Source organism: Rhinoderma darwinii, chromosome 1 (assembly GCF_050947455.1).
Source record: "Rhinoderma darwinii isolate aRhiDar2 chromosome 1, aRhiDar2.hap1, whole genome shotgun sequence".
NCBI classification, from domain to species: domain Eukaryota; kingdom Metazoa; phylum Chordata; class Amphibia; order Anura; family Rhinodermatidae; genus Rhinoderma; species Rhinoderma darwinii.
Window position 1 is genome coordinate 355383243 of NC_134687.1, and position 16757 is coordinate 355399999.

The 16757-nt window shown below is 43.0% G+C and overlaps 1 protein-coding gene across 1 annotated transcript in view; it reads left to right on the plus strand.

The window, feature by feature from the left end:
* Positions 1-12856, plus strand: part of ZDHHC21 (zDHHC palmitoyltransferase 21) — a 75196-nt gene extending 62340 nt beyond the window's left edge. Inside the window, exons 7-8 of the mRNA XM_075851919.1 lie at positions 11200-11243; positions 11913-12856. Coding sequence (XP_075708034.1) covers positions 11200-11243; positions 11913-12045 — 177 coding nt within the window. The 3' untranslated portion in view covers positions 12046-12856. The remainder of the gene's footprint in view (positions 1-11199; positions 11244-11912) is intronic.
* The last annotated feature ends 3901 nt before the right edge of the window (positions 12857-16757 follow it).

Sequence of the window (16757 nt, forward strand, 5' to 3'; positions counted from 1 at the left end):
CCAGCCGTGTTTGCTGGCATCTGTGGTAATCACTACATAAGGAGAAGTTCTCCAGGGGACTCCCTTGTCTATGTTGTTTGTGCAGAGCCACCACAGGAGGGATGATTTCACAGTCTCGGAAATTTGAATTTTTAAATTCAGGGAGTTTTGTTTTCGATCCCACCGGGACAAGATCAGATTCTGTAAGGGTCTGGAGTGAAATTGGCTCCATGGAATAGATTGGATGCAAGACGTCATCATTCCCAACATCCGCATACATTCCCTTATGGAACAGGTGTCTTTCCCCCAAAATTTTCTTACTTCTGCCAGTAGGAGTATTTGTTTCTCTCTTGGAAGGAAGGAATGTTGAAGGGAGGAGTCCAGCAGTACTCCTAAGAAGACCTTCTGTTTCTGGGGAGGAAGACTCGACTTCTGAAAGTTGATTATCCATCCCAATTCTTGTAGTAGGGAAAGAACCTGTGACCGATGACTGACTAAGATAGCCGGAGTATCTGCTGTCAACAAGAAGTCGTCTAGATATGGGATAATTACTATACCTTGACTTCTTATGAATGCCATGATCTCTGCCATAATTTTTGTGAAAATTCTGGGGGCGGAGGAAAGGCCGAAGGGGAGGCAGACGAACTGGAAGTGGAGAATGGAAGGACCGTCCTGAATTGCGAATCTGAGGAATCTCTGGTACGCGGGGTGGATAGGAACGTGATAATACGCATCCTTTAAATCGATCGTACACATTGATGCCTCTTCCCTTATTAGAGGAGTAGTCGATCTGATAGACTCCATCTTGAATTTCCGATAATTCACGCATTTGTTTAGGAACTTCAGGTTGATTATTGTCCTGTAGGAACCGTTTGGTTTTTTGACCAAGAAGATTTTTGAATAGTGGCCCTTGCATATCTCGTTGTGGGGAACTGGGGAAATGGCTCTCAATCTGAGTAGTTTCTGGACGTCCTGGATAAGTATCTGATGAAGATCTTTTGCTTGGTACTGGGTTATTAGGAATTTCTCTGGAGGAATGGAGGAAAATTCTATTTTGTATCCTTCTTCTATTATCTTTAGAACCCAGGGGTTCTGGGTTATTCTCGACCATTCGGGATAAAATTGTAGGAGTCTTCCCCCCACACTCTTGGCGTCATTGCTTTGAGGGCTGGAATGAATTATTTGGGTTAAGGAGATATCCTCAACCCCTTTTCCCTTTGGGGTAACTCCAGCGACCGGACTTCCCTTTCCCGCTGTAGTTCTGTGAAGTAGGATCCCTCTGTTGGCGAAATCTTGCAAATTGAGGGGTTTTTTTTGGTTTCTCTTCAGGAAACCCCTTTTTTCTATCTGTTGCACTCTCCAGTATGTTATCAAGGAGAGGACCGAACATCAGAGACCCTGTAAATGGGATAGAACACAACTTGTTTTTGGACTTAGTATCTCCTGACCACATTTTGAGCCATAATGCTCTTCTAGCAGCATTTGAGAGAGCCCCATTCCTGGCAGCAAATCTAATAGATTCTGCTGAAGCGTCTACCAAGAATCCGGTTGCCATTTTTAGTAACGGTAGAGATTCTAGTAGCTCTTGTCGTGATGTCTTCATCATCAGATGGGTCTCTAGCTGGTTTAGCCATATGAACATTGCTCTTGCTACTGATGTGGCCGCGATATTAGTTGAGATCAAGGCAGAGGAAGATTCCCACGCTCTTTTCAGTAGTCCGTCTGCCTTTCAGTCCATGGCGTCCCTCAACTGAGAGGAATCTTCAAAGGGGATTGCGGTTTTTTTAGCAACCCTGGCGACTGGGACATCTACTTTTGGGATTTCATCCCAAGGCTTAGTGTCCTCTGGATCAAAGAGAAGTCTGTTCTTAAAATCTCTTGAAATGAAGAGCCTTTTTTCTGAATCTTCCCATTCAGTTGTCACCATTCTCTTAAGATTTTCGTTTACCGGAAAAACCCTTGTTTTCTTTTCCGTTAGACCTCCAAACATCTCATCCTGGATGGTATGTGGTTGGTCCACTTCGGGAATATCCATAGTTTCCCGTATTGCTTGAATTAAGGTATCCGACATCTCGGAAGAGAAGAAATTTTTTTTCTCTTGAGTGGAAGAAGTTGAAGGTAAGAGTTCGTCTCTTTCTTCTAACTCATCTTCCGATAGGTAATAGCACTCCTGTTCAGAGTCCGACCCCTGAGAAGGAGGCCAATATTTTTGATCCACTTCAATCCGTGGTCTTTTTGCCCGGGAGTGTGAGGGAGTTTCTTGCGGAGGGGCGAGGGAGGCTACTGACTGACCCACTTCCTCACGAATCATAGTCCTAAGTTCGGACATGAACGTTGGTTGTTCCTCCTTTAGTATTTTGGCAATACAATCCTGACACAATTGTTTTTTATGGGACTCTGGCAATTTTTTTGCACAAGTCGCACATTTTTTAACCTTCTTTTTATCAGTTTGTCTTTGAGAGAAATCTTTTTCCTAGAGAAAACAGAAGGTAGGTAAAGTATGGTGTACATACATAAGGGGTCATACCCTTCCCCAAGGGTGAGACTCACGTGACCCTGGGACATATCTGGAGTTCCATCAGGACGAGGAAGTTCCATATCGCGACAGGTAACAGGCAATGCAATATGCAAACCACAAAAAATAAATCCAAGTTAGAGTTATCCGCTCTAACTACATACCTGTGCGTGTCCCTTTAAATGCGGGCGTTTTGAATTTCCCGCCTTCCAAGATGGCCGCGGACCGGAAGTAGCCCGACGTCATATCCGGTCGGCTATTCGTCCAGCGTGTACCTGGAGTGCAGCCGCCATAGCCGGCGCTAAGGCTTGCTATGCGGTGCAGCGAGGATCCCTGCCGGTGCGTCCATGCCTATGGAGCTGCCGGTCCCCGCCTGGTCCGCGGTCCGGCCGAAGCCTGCTTGGGAAACCCCAGCCCCCACACACTACCAGAACCCTGCCTAGGATTCCTTCGGTAGGTGTCTTAGGGAGGGAGCTAAGGGACCCGTCGTATGAGGGGTGTTAGCCTGGGCTTTAGGGGGAAGAGAAGGGGGAGTGCACGGACCCCCCGATCTTGCCCCCTGCCCGAGTTTCTTTCCTGCACTAATACAGGAGCGACGCTCTCTGCTCCTGACCCTTGTGGGGACAGGAAGAACACTGGCAAGTGGGTGGTGGGAGGGGCCTTTTAACCTCTCCATCTTCCTGTCCCTACAGAGGTCAAGAGGGCAACCTCCTGTAGTGCTGTCATGAGGGATGTACTGGAAAATGTGATAAAAAGTGATCAAAAAGTCGCATCTACTCTCAAATGGTACCAATAAAAACTGCAAGTCGTCCCACAAAAAACAAGACCTTATACACCTATGCCGACGCAAAATAAAAAAGTTACAGCTCTTCGAATGTGACAATGGAAAAATGTAAAAAATGGCTTGGACATTAGGGCCCAGAATGCAAGCAGGGGGAAGGGGTTAAAATATAGGGTCAATATAAATATTTGGCACTGTGCTCTTGTTTATGTTTGTTGAAGGCTGAATAATTTGGGAGAAAAAAAAAATCTTACACAGACTGGGTAATTTGATCATGATTCCAGTAATGATCCTTCCCCTTCTCCTCTGCTTGTGAATACAGTCTACACAAGCAGATTATCGGTGACCCAGATAAAGTAATTAGACTTTACCCAGACACTTGTATAGTATGAACTTGTATAGTATGGTAATCTTATTTCCCAAAGTTAAGTGTCTTTCTTTCATCATAATGTGACCAGATGTTTCAGCTGGTTTACATCCTTTATGCAGACTAATCTGGGACCTAATTTTAAAGGATTATCATGATCTGTTATGAATGTAACCTCTCTTTTTCATCAATGTATGGTTGTCCAGTTTCAGCAAATGTTTTTTTTTTTTTTTTTTTGAATATTTAAAATTTATAACATTTTACAATATAATTTCTGTATTAATTCCTAGTGGTTTTCAAGATCTATGCTTGTTGTTGTTCTGTAGGAACATTCATGGTTTGCCTTCAGTGGATAATATTTTGTCCATGGTCATGTGTTGGACACACAGGTGCTGGGATCGTTCGAAGACACAGCTCCGATACACATACTGTAACGATCCCAGCACCTGTGTGTCCAACACATGACCGTGGACAGAATATTATATACTGAAAGCAAACCATTAATGTTCTTACAGAACAACAACAAGCAGAGATCTTGATAACTGTGAGGAATTAATACAGAAGCTATTTTGGAAAATGGTATAACTTTTAGTTATACATTATAGGTGCTAAATGTAATATCACTGGGACCCCCGTTTCCTAGATAGATGTTCTGAATCTCATTCCTACTCGCTCCTCGACCGCAGTGAGGAGGCATTTGAATGGTGGAGTAATGGTCACTCACACGCTCATTCGCTCCATCGAATGTCTATGGAAGTGCTGTACTCTAACGATCCATCAGCCCTATAGACGTTATATAGAGTAGCAGGGCGCACGCATGACCACCGTTCCATTCAAACTTCTCTTCACTGCGGCACATTTTTTCCTAAATGACAACTCCTCCTTGCTCTGCTGTACCGTGCCGAACACTAGAGATTGTGGGAGGGATCCAGAGGAGACACGTGTGATGGCACTAGAGCAGGGGCGTAGCTAAAGGCTCATGGGCCCTGGTGCAAGAATTCCGCTTGGGGCCCCCTACACCTCCTCAACACCACCAGACCTCTGTGTGCGTGCCTTTGCCCAGCCGTCTTGCCCAGCGGCAGGACCAAAATCTTATCCGGGGAAAACATTTTAATCCTATAAGTGCATTATCATAATAATAATAATAGGGATAACCTCTAATATGATGATTGACACTTAAAGAGGCTCTGTCACCAGATTTTGCAACCCCTATCTGCTATTGCAGAAGATAGGCGCTGCAATGTAGATTACAGTAACGTTTTTATTTTTAAAAAACGAGCATTTTCGGCCAAGTTATGACCATTTTTGTATTTATGCAAATGAGGCTTGCAAAAGTCCAAGTGGGCGTGTTTAAAGTAAAAGTCCAAGTGGGCGTGTATTATGTGCGTACATCGGGGCGTTTTTACTACTTTTACTAGCTGGGCGTTCTGACGAGAAGTATCATCCACTTCTCTTCAGAACGCCCAGCTTCTGGCAGTGCAGACACAGCCGTGTTCTCGAGAGATCACGCTGTGTCGTCACTCACAGGTCCTGCATCGTGTCGGCCACATCGGCACCAGAGGCTACAGTTGATTCTGCAGCAGCATCAGCGTTTGCAGGTAAGTCGATGTAGCTACTTACCTGCAAACGCCGATGCTGCTGCAGAATCAACTGTAGCCTCTGGTGCCGATGTGTCCTCGCTCGTCCGACACGATGCAGGACCTGTGAGTGACGACACAGCGTGATCTCTCGAGAACACTGCTGTGTCTGCACTGCCAGAAGCTGGGCGTTCTGAAGAGAAGTGGATGAAACTTCTCGTCAGAACGCCCAGCTAGTAAAAGTAGTAAAAACGCCCCGATGTACTCACATAATACACGCCCACTTGGACTTTTACTTTAAACACGCCCACTTGGACTTTTGCAAGCCTCATTTGCATAAATACAAAAATGGTCATAACTTGGCCAAAAATGCTCGTTTTTTAAAAATAAAAACGTTACTGTAATCTACATTGCAGCGCCTATCTGCTGCAATAGCAGATAGGGGTTGCAAAATCTGGTGACAGAGCCTCTTTAAGAGCTATTCCCAACTCCGATATTTCTGGTGAACCACAGAATGACATTAAAGGGGGTTTCTGGGACTGAAAAATGTATGGCCTACCCTTGCTATAAATCATTATAATATCCGTACACAGTATAATGTCCCCCATAGCTATACCTCCCACAGTATAAGGCCTTCATAGCTGCCACCATATCAGCCCCCTATACAGTATAATGCCCCCATTTGTTCCTCATAGAAATATAGTAAAATCACTTACCTATCACCGTTCCCATGACTGGTGGAGGAGATCCTTCTCCTTTGGTCTGTGCTATAAGTGACTCGACGCAGACTGGCGCGATGACGTCACTAAATCGTGCCGGTCTGCGCCGAGCCGCTCACGGCGCAGTGAATGCTGGAGCAAGGAGCCGTCAGTTTCTTGCTCCAGCATTGAATTCAACTGTATCTACGCAGATACAGTTGGAACCAGGATCTCGGTGAGTGTCTCGCGACTCCCAGCGGAGGTCTTCACGCGACCCCCAGTTTGTAATGTATTGTGCTGTCTGTGTTTGCGGAGGAGAGGGAGGGCCTGTAATTTAAAGCCCCACAACTCTCCTCTCCAACGCAAACACAGGCTGCACAAAACACACATGCATTACCCTCTGCAGCTCACCAGGATCTTCCGCTCCAGCTCTTCCACACTGGCTGGAACGCCCCTCACATGACGACATGGGCACATGGTACACTGAGTGTACCATGTGACCATGACGTCTAAGGAGACCTGCCCATTACCAGGTAATTCCGGCTACACGGCACATAAAGATTTAAATTACTAGCGTTCTGTGTGGCAACTGCGACCGCTTTGACTCTTATAGCTACGCCACTGCTGTTTACTACAAGCCCCATAATTCCTTGCGTGTGCCTACTGATTGGCCCTTCCCCAGCTACCTCATCACTCTGTGCAGTCCCCTTCCCATCTTGCTGCTGTTCAAAGTGAAATAGTATTTGAAACTAGAGAATCCTGGTAGACTATAAACGGCATATCCACTCATTATGCCACCTCCCAAAGTCCTGAAATGTGTACAAGACTAAATTTCCCCTCCATGTGCCCTTGCCGCTTTCCCTGCAGGCAGTACACTCTCTGCCTATCAGTGCAGCAACTGTCAGTTCCTGACAAGATGTGCCTCCCCTCCGTGCTCCCCAGCCGCTGCTGTTTTACTTGCAGGCAGTACACTTTGTGCATAGGCAGTGTACTACGGACAGGAAAGACCGCAGCGCACAGAGGTGTTGCCCAGAGTATACTGTGTGCGGCCAGCCAACCGATTGAGGTGTCTCACAAATATGTAGCGGACAGGGTGCACAGAGGGGTGTCCGAGGATACAGCCTGCAGCTAGTTAACTTATTTGAACGCTGCCCTAATATGCACAGGGGCGACGGAGGATCAGGGTTAGTGGTTTAATGCAGCATCACATTTCTATCTGGTTTTTTTCAGTACATCCAATAGCTGAGGACAATACGCTTGCCCAGTACTGTCTGTATGTCCCCGGCTCTCCTGCACATTCTCTGCTGTTTTAGCAGTGCTAAAGCCAAGAAGAGAGCTTAATAAGTGTAATCCGTTTACTGATAGTCCATAGATCGGTCCAGCAGCACAGTCTGTTTTAGTGCGCGTGTGTGTGTGTTCTCTCGAAATCCTCTCTCGAAAGGATCCATAATGAAGAAACGGCAGGGGCCGCCAATCGAAGCATGAAAAGTTCAGTAACTTGGGATGCATACATATTTTTTGAATGCTTCAAATAAGAAGTACTTTTAGGGGCACTTTCGTTCATGGGACAACCCCTTTAACACGAGGATTGGGTAGAATTCGTTTTCCTGTTAGAAGTGGATAGGAGGTATTTAGGCTTCCATATAACATTTCTTGCATTATTTTTTGGAGGACTGTTGTGTGTTAAACTTCCATCATCATATGATATCCTGTCATGTATGACTTGCTGTCTTCCATCTCTTCATTCACATCTGCGTCAGGGGCCCGTTCTGGTGTTCCGTCGGAGCTTCCTGTCAGAACGGGACCCTGACTGAGACAAACGGAAACCATAGGTTTCCGTTTGCATCAGCATTGATTTCAATGGTCGACTACGCTATTGATTCTGTCAAAACGACGGAACCCTTGCACAATTGAAACAAACAGCACCCGAACCCCGCACAGATCAGCTGGTCCGATGCCTCCGTGCATCGGACGTACATGCCGGAAGCACTTAGCTCCAGCCACGGAATGGAGACCGAGCTGCAGTACTGCATCTCTGCTCCTATTTAAGTGAATAGGAGTAGACCTGCAGTTCTGCAGCACAGCCGCTATGCTATGTTCGCCGAAACGCGCGTCGGGACTGACGTTCTCTCCTTGCAGAGGAATACAATGGGTATGTCATACTTCCTATCTTCTAGGTTTTATTTCATTTAAACTTTCCGTACCATATACCTTAGGTACTGTGTGGACCACACATTGGATTTTAACATTAAGCTCTGTACTTGTGGCCACACTTGCGTTGTTTGCAGTTATTTTCTTACAGTCTCTCTTCCATAGAGGTTTTTTGTAACATTGACTGTATTATGCTAATTTAACCTAGAAGTATTTTGTTACACTACCCTTGACATTGTCCGTTACTGTTCCTTGTATGTCTTCTGCATTGTTAGACGTCTCTTTGCCTATGCTCTGTATGACCTATCTTTTAATGTTGTGATACTCAATAAAATTTATACACTCTTTTTCAAATATTTGTGTTAATTGCACCCTACACTTTATAGGTTCTATATTCGTAATTTAGGGCAATACACCAAGGTTTACTTGGCTTTATTGAGGTCTAGCCTTTATATATAGGAACTAGTGTAGCACATATTAACATATATACACTAATTAGACCTTCCTCCTGCATATACCAATCGGTTTATGTCCTATTCAAGTGAATAGGAGCAGACCTGCAGTTCTGCAGCACGGCCGCTATGCTATGTACGGAGCCAATTGCTTCCGGCTCTGTACATAGCATTATGTGCCATAACAGCCAGTGCCCGCAGGCCACCGGAGCGGCTCATCGGTGCTGGGTCCAGGTGTCGGACCCGCACAGTTGATATACTGATGACCTATTCGGTGGATAGGTCATCAGTTGTCAGAAGGTGGAAAACCCCTTTAAGTTGTGTACTGACTTCATTTTCTTCTTCAAATATTGTCATCGTTTTATGCTTTGCTGATCATGACCAATCCGGTTTATGCCAGTGGTATCTTTGTAGCAAAAACTGATCAATCTGATTTGGCTGTAAATGCTTAACTAAGTGTATTTGTTCACAGTAGTAGGTTTACAACCTGTTTCTGTCCCATATATTTCCTAGGCTACATTTAGACGAGTGTAGCTAAACTCAGATGTGAAAAACTGCAGTTTTTCACGTCCAAGGTGTGGCGTGTGTTGTCACGGATCCCCCATAGACTAAAGTCTATGAAGGGATGTGTGACACGCAGTAACACATGTACTGTTTTTTTCACGGACCCTTCACACGCTCCGGACTACATATACGCTCGTCTGAATGAGCCCTTCATTTAGAATTCTGTACTCTTCAGTAGCATTGATTATAGACAGTTTCTATAGCAGAATTGGGCAATGCGAAAACTAAACGGTCCAGTTCTAAATGTAAGGGTATGTTCACACGTCTTAACAAATTACGTCGGTCATCATGGAGCTGTTTTCAGGCGAAAACAGCTCCTGAATTTCAGACGTTTCTGCGTGTACTCGCGTTTTTCAAGTCGTCCATTACGGACGTTATTGGAGCTGTTTTTCAATGGAGTCAATGAAAAACTGCTCCAAAAACATCCCAAGAAGTGACATGCACTTCTTTGACGCGGGCGTCTTTTTACGCACCGTCTTTTGACAGCGACACGTAAAATGACACCTCGTCTGAACAGAACATCGTAAGACCAAATTGCAAGCAATGGGCAGATGTTTGCAGGCGTAATGGAGCCGTCTTTTCAGGCGTAATTCGAGGCGTAAAACTCCCGAATTACATCTGAAAATAGGCCGTGTGAGCATACCCTAAAACCTATCACTATTTACGAAAAGCAAAATCTAACTTTCCATATTTTAGTTGTTTTTGTTTTTTTAGCAAAACATTGTAAAGTGGGTAATAGCATACATGTCAAGGCTATGTGCAATTTTGCAGTTTCTCTTCTTTTTTTTTTTTTATTCTATTGCTCAAATACATCTGAAATAAAATATGCAAGCAACTTTGTTATCAAAACTATCTGCAAATAGCCCATGGTTTTGTGAATTCGGGGGAGGGAGGTGGAGAATGGATTTTCATTTTGCTATATATATATATATCACTTGTGTATATATATAACACATTACACAAACCGGTAGGCAGCATTCCAACAGTCCATGAAACAGAGGGTTTCTTTATTCGCCCTGGTGCGACGTTTCGGCTCAAGTACAGGAGCCTTTCTCAAGCATAATTCATGTGTACATAATGGTGGTTCATATAAGGAAGTGGCAATAGGTCCTTATTACAAGTGATTAACACAATTCATACAAAAACACAATATTGTCATAGTATGTGATACATATTTAAAACTAGGCATAAAATACGCTATGACTCGTAAACGATAAAAGGACTTTTAATATAGAGTCAAAACACTGATACACTTTTGTAAAGTACATATAGTGCTAATAAGTGATATAAATACATACAGCATACACCTGTGCAAAAAACAATTGTTTACCGTGATGCAATAAAAATATTGGTAAAGGTTTCTGCTTGTCACCGTTGTGACAGGGTTCCGTTGTTTTGACGGAATCAATATTGCAGTCGACTGCGATATTGATTCCGTCAAAACAATGGAACCCTGTCGCAACGGTGACAAACTGAAACTTTTAGCAATGGTACCTCACCATTGATATCAAGGTTTAGGCTTTCATTTGCCTTTCCTTGAGGGGTTAACCCGACGGAACTGCTCAACGGACGGGCAATGGTGATGAGAACAGGCCCTTGCAAATAAACACTCATGTGTAAACAGGAGCTTACTACTGCAAATCTGAAGGGAGCGTCTGTGAGTTATATGGAAAGATCATGTGCTCAAACACTTATGGACCGCATAATCCACAGAAGTGGACAACACTGTGTGAACAGCGGTCAGGACAGAGCAACCGGAGTGTCTAAACAGAGACCCCGGTGCTACTATTCCATTCCAGCTCCAATTGTGTGTATAGGGTAAAGCCCCAGGGAACACACTGTCGCAGGGTGTTGTCATGCCACAACTGGCCACATACATACATACATACATACATACATACATACATACATACATACATATATATATACATATTGCATTGCACGTAGGCACATTTTTTTAAAATATATATATATATATATATATATATATATAATCATAAAGTTTCCTTTTTTTTTTTTTTTTTTTTACACCTATGAAGCTTTCAGAAATATTATTCCACTGTGTGAACATCCATCAAAACTGTGGGCTCTAACTCGATTTTCTCCTCTCTTTAGGATATGACTACTATAGAAAAGATGTCCAACTGTTGTGATGAAATGTACGTAACAGTGACTACTTCAAAGTTAAGAGCTGATTTTTAGAATATGTATCTCCCTCCCTTTGTTATTGCATGTTATTTTCTACACACGTATATCAATAAGCTTTACAGGTGTTTATGTATGCATATAGATATATTGACCTATAGATATCTAGCCCTCTCTAGCACTCCTTCAAAATTGTACGTGTCATTTTAGGTTTTCAAAACTCACTGCAAACATGTAATCCGTGCTGTCTAATTTTGATTGTAAGAGAAAAGTGATTCCTGGCTTTTAAACGACGGATATCTATTGTTTGTTCTAATTTTCATTAGTTTGTCATCCTGATGGGGAGGTGACATTTTCATAGTTTTTGTAAAATGGTATTTCCAAGGTTCAAAGAGGTATGAAAGGACTTGCCACTGTTCAGCTGACATGAGTTCTTGTCATCCCAGGATTGTCTACAACTTTAGAAGTTGCCCTTCGTTGATTGACAATAAAGTTTCAGCCCCTGCTAGGTGGTGGTAAAACGCAGCTGCATGTCACAATGAAAGGAAAGCTGCATTTGTGATGCTAGGAAACACAATTCATCTAAGCTGTCTAATAGATCCCCAGCCAACCCTGTATTGTCTACGCTGACTGAAATGCACCATGGGAATGCCGTCTTTCACTAATAATGCTGTCTTCTGTAGATCGAGAGCTCGAAAACCATGGCAGCAGACCTTCTCAGAAGTTTTTGGCACTCGCTGGAAGATCCTGTGGTTCATTCCTTTCAGGCAGAGGCGACCACTGCGAGTCTCCTACTACTTTGCCAATCATGTTTAAACAGATGGATGGTGGGCACAGATGGGTTCGCCACGCTGGAAGCAAGTTGCAGGTTTTATCATAACAGTGCTATGACAGTCTTCAAGTCAATTATAATCCACCCACCAATCTTAGACATCACAAAGTGCCCCAGGCTTTGTTTTAATAGTGATCTCAATGCAGTTGTGGGAACAGTACAAGATATGTATATATGTGCTGAACGTTGTATCTTTTCAAGATGTCCTTTTCCCCTCAGGACACATTGAGCTCCCTCAGGCTAAGAACTAAAACCATGGATTAAGATTTATGTCAGGCAAAAGTTTTCAACTACTCCTTTTTTTAAAAATGATTCATATTATTTTATTTGGGTTGTGTTTTTTGTTTTTTTTAATGCACTGACTATTTCTGACACCTGGAATCTGTTCTAATCAGTCTTTTTTTATTATTATTTTTATTCTTAATAAACCAAATAGTATTTATTTTTGTATACTATAAAGCAATGTCTTTTTTTTTAATTTTTTTATCATTTTTGTTTTTAATGTCTTCATTTTCTGGGCTAATGCTGTGTATAAACAGATAACTGACTACGTCAAATTCTTTTAACTTAAACGGTCAGATTTTATAAACAATACAAAGGGTTATTTTAATGTAAAGATTGCTACTACTATTTCTTTGACAGATTATATGGTACTCTGGCTGTTTCTAACTGGGAATTTTGGATACCCTCTGATTTTGCTGCTCTATATTGATATTATGTTACTGAATGTTTAACCATGTATGTTTTTCTTGTAATCCAGTGTTGTCTGCAAATACAGGTCAAATGTAGAAGTGGTTTTAATTATATCATTTTTAATAAAAACATTCCGTGCACGAACACTTCTAAATTAGTTTTAAAGCTAAAATGGCTAGGTGCAGCATCACCATTTTTAATGCATGATTAATCAGACGTTACTGAAATATCACATGCAAAATAACTCATGGCCAGTATGCAATCGTAATGAAGACGTGCGTGGCCGTTATGCATTGTTTGTGCAGACTGCATTCTAGTTCTTGACCATGTTTATTTCCTTTGCTCACATTAGTCCCCTATTTGTGACACAATCTCTAGATTGATAACCAAATGACGATGCACTCGGACTTTATCTCATACATTTGCACTTCTTTCGTCAACCACAGCATTCCAATTTGCTATATTGAATGCCCAGTTACACGTTAGTATACCTACCCAAGCTATTATAAGTGTTCATAACCATAATTGCCTTTAGTATATAACCAGAGCAGTCAATGATAAAATGACTGCTGATTAAACTGATTGCAATCAAAATCTTACCAACCAGAACTACACTGACTTAAAAAATATAATTTGGCATCTAAGTATAAGGCCTCGTTTACACTGAGTTTTTTTGCAGGAGGAAAATTCTGCCTCAAAATTCCGTTTGGGATTTTGAGGCAGATTTTGTCATTCCTGCACGTCGTTTGCTGCGATTTTCGCTCACGCCCCTTGAGTGCTACAGGCAAAAAACTCAGAAATACGCTTTCTCTGCCTCCCATTGATGTCAATGGGAGATCAGAGGCGTAAACGCGCGAAGATAGGGCATGTCCCTTTCTCCCGCGAGGCAGTTTTATCGCTCGCGGGAGAAAACCGCCCCCGCCTCCCATTGAAATCAATGGGAGGCATTTTCCGCCGGTTTTTGACGAGTTTTGCGGAGCGGTTTCCGCTCAAAAAAGCTTGTTAAAATACTCCTTGTGAACAGGGCCTAAGTGTCTCTTAGGGTGAATTTACACATCGAGTATTTTTCCTGCAGGATTTTGGTTGTGGCATCTACACCAAAATTTTGCAACAAAGTGCAGTATAATGTAAGTTAAAGGAGTTTTCCATCAATCACCTATCCACAGGATAATTTTTGGATTGTTGGGGGCCCCAATGCACACAGATTTTGAGAATGAGGTTTTGAACCCCCAGATCCTCACTGCACCCCCCACAGTGAGGAGGAGCTTCAATGTAGCAGCGGTCAAGCATGCGTCCACCACTCCAATGTAAATGAGAATATTAAAAGCACATATGAGCGCTGTACTCTTCTGTTTCCAGCATTCCCATAGACTTTGAATAAAGCGGCAGCACACATGCTTGACCACCGCTCCATTCAGTGCCTCCTTACTACGATCGAGCAGTGAGGAGGAATGAGGTTTTAGTTCCCCCTTCCTACGATCTGTGGAGGTCCCAGGGTGGGACCCCTAGCAATCAGAAAATGTTATAGGTGATAATTTATGATTCTGGAAAAAACTCTTTAATGGGTTTTAACAAACCTCATTCTTTTACAGCGTAAATCTGCCTTGGAATCTTGACATGCTGTGGATTTTTAAAAGTGCAGCGTGACAGATTTGTTGCTGAAATGCTGTAGATTTTTACATCCGATTCCATTCATTGTAATGCATTGAGTGAAATCCGTGGCTATGTCCGCACCAAAATCTGCAACGAATACATTCGGATTTCCTTACGTACTTGTACGCCAGTTCCACAGCATAATGTTTTACGGTGTCGGTAAATCCAGCCTTAAAATTATATTAGGTTTATAGTAGGTTTTGGGTCCCAGCTAAGTAAATGTTAGAAGTAGTTTTGTTTTGGTCAACTAAATTGAAAAATAAATGGGGAAAGACTCACATTGTAAAAGTTACCCAAGGCACATGTTAAAGAGGCTCTGTCACCAGATTTTGCAACCCCTATCTCGTATTGCAGCAGATCGGCGCTGCAATGTAGATAAGAGTAAAGTTTTTTTTTTGTTTTTTTTTTAAAAACGAGCATTTTTGCCCAAGTTATGACCATTTTTATATTTATGCAAATGAGGCTTTCTAAAGTACAACTGGGCGTGTTTAAAGTAAAAGTACAACTGGGCGTGTATTGTGTTCGTTACATCGGGGCGTTTTTACTTCTTTTACTAGCTGGGCGTTGTGAATCAGCATCATCCACTTCTCTTCGTTAACACCCAGCTTCTGGTGCACAGACACAGCGTGTTCTCGAGAGATCACGCTGTGACGTCACTCACTTCCTGCCCCAGGTCCTGCATCGTGCCAGAGTCTACATTTGATTCTGCAGCAGCATCGGCGTTTGCAGGTAAGTCGATGTAGCTACTTACCTGCAAACGCTGATGCTGCTGCAGAATCAACTGTAGCCTCTGGTGCCGATATGTCCTCGCTCGTCCGACACGATGCAGGACCTGGGGCAGGAAGTGAGTGACGTCACAGCGTGATCTCTCGAGAACACGCTGTGTGTCTGTGCACTGCCAGAAGCTGGGTGTTAACGAAGAGAAGTGGATGATGCTGATTGGTCAGCATCATAAACTTCTATTCACAACGCCCAGCTAGTAAAAGAAGTAAAAACGCCCAGATGTAACGAACACAATACACGCCCAGTTGTACTTTAACTTTAACCTCTTCCCGCGCTGCGCCACAATAGTACGTCCTGCAGCGGGGTTAGTTCCCGCATCCAGACGTACTATTGCGGAGTAGTTCCCGGTGCACACTGTCCTGACGGACAGTGTCCGGGAACCGGGAGGTCAGCTGTCCCTGACAGCTGACACTCCAGCCTTGCCGGTCAGCGGACCATCGCCGCTGATTTCGGCAATTAACCCCATAAATGCGGCGACGGATTGCCGTCGCCGTATTTAAGGGGTTTGAAGCACATCGGCAGCCCCCACAAAGTGATCGTGGGGGCTACCGATACTTGTCACGGCAATCGGAGGTCAGACAATGACCTCCGGGTTGCCATGTACGGAAGCCTCGGAGGAGCAGCCTCCACCGGTCCTCCGAGGCTTCCTTTCAGTGTGACTGTCACGTCACAATGACAGTTGGAGTACATTACACTACGTGTGTAGTGTAATGTACTCTAGCAGCGATCAAAGCTGCAAGTCTAAGTGTCCCCTAGTGGGACAAGTGAAAAAAGTAAAAAAAAGAATAAAAATGTTTTAAAAAAAGTGTAAAAATAAGTTATAAGTTCTATAAACAAGCACTGCATTTTTTTCCTATAATATGTCTTTCATTATAGGAAAAAAATGAACACGTTAAAAAAAGTACACATATTTGGTATCCCCGCGTTCGTATCGACCCCAACTATAAAACTATAATGTTCTTTTTCCCGCACGATGAAAACCCCCCAAAAAAAATCAATAAAAAACAACACCAGAATCGCTATTTTTTGGTCACCACCCCTCCCAAAATAGAGAATATAAAGTGATCAAAAAGTCGCATGTACCCGAAAATAATACCGATAAAAACTACAACCCGTCCCGCAAAAAACAAGCCCTTACACCGCTTTTTTGACTGAAAAATAAAAAAGTTACGGCTCTCAGAATATGGTGATACAGAAAATAAATTATTTTATAAAAAAGTGATTTTATTGCGCAAACGCTGCAAAACATAAAAAAAACCTATATACATATGGTATCGCCGTAATCGTACCGACCCGCAGAATAAAATATAATGGTCATTTATAGTGCACGGTGTACGCCGCAAAAAAGAAACTAAAAAACATTGTCAGAATTGCTTGTTTTTGGCCACCCGGCTTGCAAAAAAATTAATAAAAAGTGATCAAAAAAATCGCATGTACCCCAAAATGGTACCAATGAAAAGTACAGATTGTCTCGCAACAAATACGCCCTCACGCAGCTCCGGTGGTGAAAAAATAAAGACGTTCTGGCTCCCAGGAATATGGCGATGCAAAATGTGCAGTGTTTTCT